Source organism: Tachysurus fulvidraco, chromosome 10, assembly GCF_022655615.1.
Source record: "Tachysurus fulvidraco isolate hzauxx_2018 chromosome 10, HZAU_PFXX_2.0, whole genome shotgun sequence".
NCBI classification, from domain to species: Eukaryota; Metazoa; Chordata; class Actinopteri; order Siluriformes; family Bagridae; genus Tachysurus; species Tachysurus fulvidraco.
The window spans coordinates 4,155,605-4,162,486 of record NC_062527.1 but is presented as its reverse complement, the minus strand read 5'-3'; the positions used below and the strand labels follow the sequence as shown (position 1 = coordinate 4,162,486).

At 42.6% G+C, this 6,882-nt stretch overlaps 1 protein-coding gene across 1 annotated transcript; it reads right to left on the bottom strand.

Annotated features, from left to right (window-relative positions):
- Positions 1–566: 566 nt before the first annotated feature.
- On the bottom strand, positions 567–3,803 carry gcc1 (GRIP and coiled-coil domain containing 1). The gene is made up of 3 exons (XM_027164045.2): positions 3,629–3,803; positions 2,169–3,255; positions 567–2,074 (listed from the first exon to the last, which is right to left on the bottom strand). Exons 2-3 carry the CDS (start codon positions 3,186–3,188, stop codon positions 773–775), a joined length of 2,322 nt encoding a protein of 773 aa, XP_027019846.1. The 5' UTR covers positions 3,189–3,255; positions 3,629–3,803; the 3' UTR covers positions 567–772.
- Positions 3,804–6,882: the final 3,079 nt, after the last annotated feature.

Here is a 6,882-nt window from a genome sequence, read left to right as displayed (position 1 = left end):
TATGTACAGTCCCAGGACAAAATCCTCATATTATTAAGAAAAAAACTGTTGGCTGGATGTATAGCAAAGATTTAAAATATACATTTAAAAAGGCACTGAATAATTTCTTCTGACAGTAAATGAGCAAGACTTAAGCTGGCACCTGTAATTTACACAGTAGGATACATTATTCTGATTATAGCTGTAAGAAATGTCAAGAGAGAACATTAATGACATGGTGGTGGCTTTTATACAGTCTAACTTTATCACAGGAAGATTAGTATTTCACTGATATGTTGACGGTAGCTGGAGAGTCACAAAATTTGCAGCTGGTGATGCTCCAGTAAGGGTTTGCTGATTACAAGGTAATAATCAGAATTGCTTAGCAGAACGTAATACAGAGAATAGCATAATCAAAATACCAAGAAACAGCAAATTGTTGTGCATAAATTAAAAAATGCCTTAGGTAAGAGGACTGCTTGCCTTAATATTGCTTCTGTTTATAATCACATACACACACACACACTTCTAAACAAGCTTTCAAGGCACCGTTGACTAATATTGTACAAAGGAGGAAATTAAATAACTGATTTTTGATTATTTATTTTCCATTACCAACCAATAAATATTCTAGACAAAATTGAGAGAATTATTCACCTGGAATGTCAGAAAATGCTCGAAAATCCACAGAAGATTTTAGCTGAACAGAATTACTCTATATGATTAACAGATAACAGATATTGCAATTATAATTTGATATAAGCTTTAAAAATAAATGAACTGAATGACAGCATCATCTCTTCCTGGGTGTCCACCAGCTCTGCACTTGCTGCTTCATGACAGACTGCCTTTCTTGAGGGCTGAAGTGTAAGATGGTCAGAATGGCCATGAGCGTCTGCTGACGTCCTTTTGAATCTTGTAGTGTAAGGAATCTATAGATGATATTTTTGAGGTATTCTAAGTTAGCACCGTCTCTGCTCTGGTCACGAATGCTTTTGTCCAGCTGAGCCTGCAACTCATCCATCTCCTCCTTGTGCCTCTCTTCAGTAGAAAAGAACTTCGCCTGTAGTTGATGCATGCCTTCCTCCAGCTGATGCTTTTGTTTGCGCAAAGCAGAAATTTCCACCTCGTTTCGAGCCAGTTGTTCAGCATACAGTAGCAAACTGTTTTTTGGGGGGTTGGCTAGCTTCAGGGTGTGCGTAATCATCTCACATTCCTCTTGTGAAGAACTGCCACTTTCAAAGTCGATGTTGTCTTTAACTCCTCTCTCTGCTGCACCATCACTAACAATCTGTCCTTGAATGCTTTCAGCTCGTAGTTTTTCTAGCTCAAAATCCTTCTCTTGGAGTAACGCCATGGTGCGCTCCCTCTGCTTGTGCAGCTCTTCCTCAAGATGCAAGAAGTTCTCTCTGTACTGAGCTTCTAGCTTCTCTAGGTCCTGCTTATGAGCCTGCTGAAGGGCTGCTAGTGCTTGTTGGTGCACCTTGATCTCCTGTTTGTGTATCATGTTGGCTTCATCTGACTGGACACGCAGGTTGATGTACTTTTCTTTCAGTTCAACCAGCTGGTCTCGAGCTTCCGCAAGCTCCTTGGTCTGGGTGCTGTCTTTGCCGTTCTTATTCTTTAGGACCACCTGTGCTCGCACCTTGTAGCGTTCAAACTCCTCCTTCAACTGCCGCAGCTCTTGCTGATAGTATTGCACTGAGGCTTTTTCCACATCCTGTCCTCCTGTTCCTTCAATTATTTTCTCAATTTCCAAACTTTGTTCTGGAGATTTCTGTGCAACCAGCTGCAACAGCTTCTTCACCTTCTCCAGCTTATCCTTCAGCGTGTTCACATCCAGATTCGTTTCATCAAGACCAAGGTCACAATCGCTGGGCCTGGTAGTGCTGGCTGCAATAGCTAGGGCCTTGTTCTCTGTGTCCAGCTGAAGGATCTGTTCACGCTGCCTCTGAGCATTCTGCTGGTCTTTCTGCCTGGCCTTCTCACTGGCACCCAACAGCCCTGACAGCTCAGAAACTCGCTCCTCTAAAGTTGCCACTCGTTTCTCCTCCAACTTTGCCTGCTCCTGTAAGGCGGCTTCTGCCTGTGAAACCTGCACAAATTTGAAATTCAACAAATAACATCTTAACAAATGTCAGTAATAAGCCATATAGGGTTAAAGAAGAACTATCAGAGTGAAGACAAACCTTTTTAATCTCCTGCTGAAGTTGATGGTTAAAGTGTGCTTTTAGATCAGCAATCTCTTGCTGCAGCTCTATCACCTGCTGCTCAGGCTTGCTTCTCTCAACCTTGAGAACCTGCAGACTTGTTCTCAGCATTTCACATTCCTGAGTAACCTGCTTCAGCTGCTCTTCATAATCGAAACCCTGGTCTTTGCTCTGCATGGTTTCAGCAAGGGTTTTCCTGGCATCCTCCAAACTAAGTTCAACATCCTGCCTAAGGCTCCGCTCCTCCTGGAGGAGTTTCTGGATTTCACGAAGCATGTGGCCATGGTCAAGCTGTTCTTGATCGTACTGGTGTTGCTGCATAATCATACGTGCTCTGCACTCTGTTAACTGTTCCTGTACAGCCTGGAGTTCAATCTGGTGCTGCTTATGCTCCTCCTCTGCTTTTTCCCGTGCCTCATCCAGCTCCTGCTTCATCTTACGCTTATCGGCTTGGAAAGATGCTTCCATTCGAGACTTCTCCTGTGTAACCGTGGCCAAAGACATGGTCAAAGTAGATAGCTGAGACTTTAGTTGGTTTACCCGGCGGTCTGATTCTGCATTTGGTGAAGCTACAGTTTGCTCCACATTCACAGGGCCACTAGAAACACCACCATTTTCCAGTTCACTCTTCTCAGACTGTAGAAACACTGAGTTACCTTCTCCAGGACTGACCTGGTCTTCATCTGTTGCATCACTTTGAGTGCTGCTGCTAGTCACAATGCTTTCAACCCCTGACTCAGCGGCATCCAGGCTGTCCTCACTGTGAATTGAACCATGGTCATCAGGATGGTCGGTGGTCACTGGGCACGGTGCAGACACAGTCAGCACTTTGAAACTAGCTTCCAAAGCCTCTTTCTCCTTCAGTAAACTCTTATAGGCCTGAACAAGATCTTTGAAGCGGGTCTGGTACTGGATGAGCTGCTTCTTCTGACTCTCAATACATTCAAGCAGTTCTTTTTTGCTCAGGCCTCCACCAAAGCTCATACCAAATTTCTCCATGTTTAAAGACACACTCGACTCATAAATTCAGTGAGGTTTCATAATATCGAGGGTTAGGTATGTAAACCTGTAGAGGTGTAAGAAAAACATTAAAACAGTGTGCATATATATAATACAATATATATTACTTAATTTATACACTCACACAGTCTCTCTCTGTCACACACACACACACACACACACACACACACACACACACACACACACACAGTCTTCTACTGACTACAGGCTAAATTAAAAATCACATTAAAACAATACTTATGCTACAACCTACAACTTTGGTAACTATAATAACTGGTAGTATAATTAATTATCTTTAAATATAATGTACATTATAGATATACTGTTGTTGAAACAGGACCGTTGCCATCGTAACAACTATATAGCATTTTAGCTATTTCGGATGCTAAAAAAACAAAGCAACGGCAGAGGAAAATTACCATTCACATTCTCCTGGTGGTCTTACAGTGATAACATCGTAACAACACCTGTACTTTAAATATTAAAGTCTGTTTGCTAAGTATTTAGCTAACTCGCGTCTCTTCCTGCTTCTCTTCCACAGAGCGCACTAGGAAGTGACGTCAGTGCGTGACGCTCGTAGGGACGTTCCATATGTTACAAACACGTGGAATCTAATTTAAAAAAAACAACAACAGCAAAAAAAAAAAAAAAAAAACGTGAAATCTTTCGATGCATCATCAACATTTATCCTAAATTAGACAAAACATTTATTTTATGCGATTTATTCAATAATATGTTAAATTCTATTTATACTAATTGTTAAGAGGAGCTCCTTAACAAAATGGAGGGCAGAGTGACCCTGGTGACGACATGTTTTAATGACTGACTGATGAATGATGGGGTTTTATATATTTGTCACTTTTTATCCTCAACTTGTGATTCATATTTCAGAGGCATGGGGAATAATAAACTATAAAGGTCAGACCAGGCTAGATTATAAAGTTCTGTTTATTTGCGGATCAGTTTGGGAATGGTTTGCTTCCAACCTGGAAGGACGCTCATATCAGGTAACAGTGATGTGACATACGGCTATGTACGGTGACCCATACTCAGAATTCGTTCTCTGCATTTAACCCATCCAAAGTGCACACACACAGCAGTGAACACACACACACCGTGAACACACACCCGGAGCAGTGGGCAGCCATTTATGCTGCAGCACCCAGGGAGCAGTTGGGGGGTTCGGTGCCTTGCTCAAGGGCACCTCAGTGGTGGCCGGCCCGAGACTCGAGCCCACAACCTTCGGGTTACGAGTCAGACTCTCTAACGATTAGGCCACAACTGCCCCAACAGGCCACGACTGCCCGACTAACATGGAGGGGTGTGACATCTGTTCCATGCAGACTCTCCACTGGCGTCCCACAGGGCTCAGTATTTGGTCCTCTTCTTTTCTCCCTGTATACTCACTCTCTTGGTGAAGTTATTTGTTCACATGGGGTCTCTTACCACTGCTATGCTAATGATACACAACTTATCTTCTCTTTCCCACCCTCAGATACCACAGCTTCTGATCGGATCTCAGCATGTCTGGCAGAAATATCATCATGGATGACTGCTCATCAGTTAAAGCTTAATCCTGGGAAAACTGAACTGCTGTTCATCCCAGGTGATTCATCCCCAGGTCATCTTGCACAACAATCTGATCTCCCCTTCAGCCACAGCTCGCAGCCTTGAGGTAACCATGGACAATCAACTGTCCTTTTCCTCTCTTGTTGCTAATGTGACTCATGTTGGTTTCTTCTCTACAACATTAAAAGGATTCGGCCATTTTTGTCCACACAGGCTGCTCAGGTACTTGTTCAGTCTCTTGTCATTTCTAGACTGGATTACTGCAATGCACTGCTGGCAGGTCTACCTATGAACGCAATCCGTCCTCTGCAAATGATCCAAAATGCAGCTGCACGACTTGTTTTCAACCTGCTAAAGTTCTCGCATACCACCCCGCTGCTACGTTCCCTCCACTGGCTTCCGGTAGCTGCACGCATCTGATTCAAAACACTGTTGTTTTTTTTCTAGTTATTCAAAGAAAAGGTGTAGAAGAGAGTAGTGAGTGCAGCTATGGTGTAGGGGTTAGAGACTGTAGCAGTGAGGAAAATACATGAGGCAGAGATGGAGGTAGCAAAGATGAGGATGTTGAGGTTCTCTTTAGGAGTGATGAGGATGGACAGGATTAGGGGGACAGGTTTGCTGTTTGGGGACAAGGTCAGAGAGACTAGATTGAGATGGTTTGTAAATGTACAGAGGAGGGATATGGTTATATCGGTAGAAGGATGTTGGAGATGGAGCTGCCAGGTAAGAGGACAAGAGGAAGGCCAAAGAGGAGATACAGTGCCCTCCACAATTATTGGCACCCCTGTTTGAGATGTGATCGTGGACTTCTAAAAATTCTCCTTTTTTTTACACAACATAGAACCCAAATGCAAAAAAGGGAAAAAGCCAACCTTTCATTTAAGTACATTATTTTGGTGGTAAAAAAAAAAATCTCACATTTTAGAAAAAAAAAACAACTTGACAACTTGTCCCACAATTATTGCCACCCCTGATGTTAATACTTTGTACAACCCTTTACAATACTTTGTACTTTTGCCAACAAGACATCACTTAATCTCCTCCTATAACATTTCACAAGATTGGAGAACACAGAGAGAGGGATCTTTGACCATTTTTCTTTGCACAATCTTTCTAGATCATCCAGTGTCCTGGGTCCTCTCTTATGCACTCTCCTCTTTAGCTCGACCCACAGGTTTTCGATTGGGTTGTCTGGGGACTGAGATGGCCATGGGAGGACCTTGAGTTTGTGAGGGCTGAAGCATTTTTGTGCAGATTTTGCCACATGTTTTGAATCATTATCTTTCTGAACGACCCAATGGCAACCCATCTTCAGCTTTCTGGCAGAGGACATCAGGTTTTTATTTAAAATGTCCTGGTAGTTCAAAGCGTTCATAATGCCATGCACCCTAACAAGGTTCCCAGGGCCATTGGAAGAGAAACAGGCCCACAGCATCACAGATCCTCCACCATACTTTACAGTGGGCATGAGGTGCTGTTTGGCATACTCATCTTTTGTTTTATGCCAGAGTTTTTGTTGCCAAAAAATTTTATTTTACAATTTAAGTCCCAATACCGCTTAGCAAACTCCAGACGTTTACATTTGTGTTAGTGAGAAAAGGCTTTTTCCTTGCATGCCTCCCAAACAGCTTGTTGGCATGTAGAGAGTGTCTGATGGTTGTTATGGAGACTTTGTGACCCCAAAATTCCCCAAACTCTTTGATGCAATTCTGTGAATTAAGACATTAAGACATTTTTTTACTTCTCTTACCATCCTCCTCACTGTGCGTTGTGGCAAGATAAACTTGAGACCTCTTCCAGCCTTGTTTGTCACTGTTCCAGTTGTTTTAAACTTCTTAATGATTCCTCTGACTGTAGATACGGGCAAGTTCAGGCAAGTGGCTATTTTCTTGTAGCCTTTGCCTTGAATGATGTGTTCTCTTGTCTTTGCCATGTTGACAAATGGGTAAGAGAATTTGGCGTCTATGTCAAGTCATATTTATACCCCAGGGAAACAGGAAGTCATGAATTACTAATTAATAAGAACCAGCTCAACTAATTAGAACTAGCCAACTACGCAGAACCAGCCTGATTAAAGAGAACCAGTCTAAATAAGTAGAAGCAG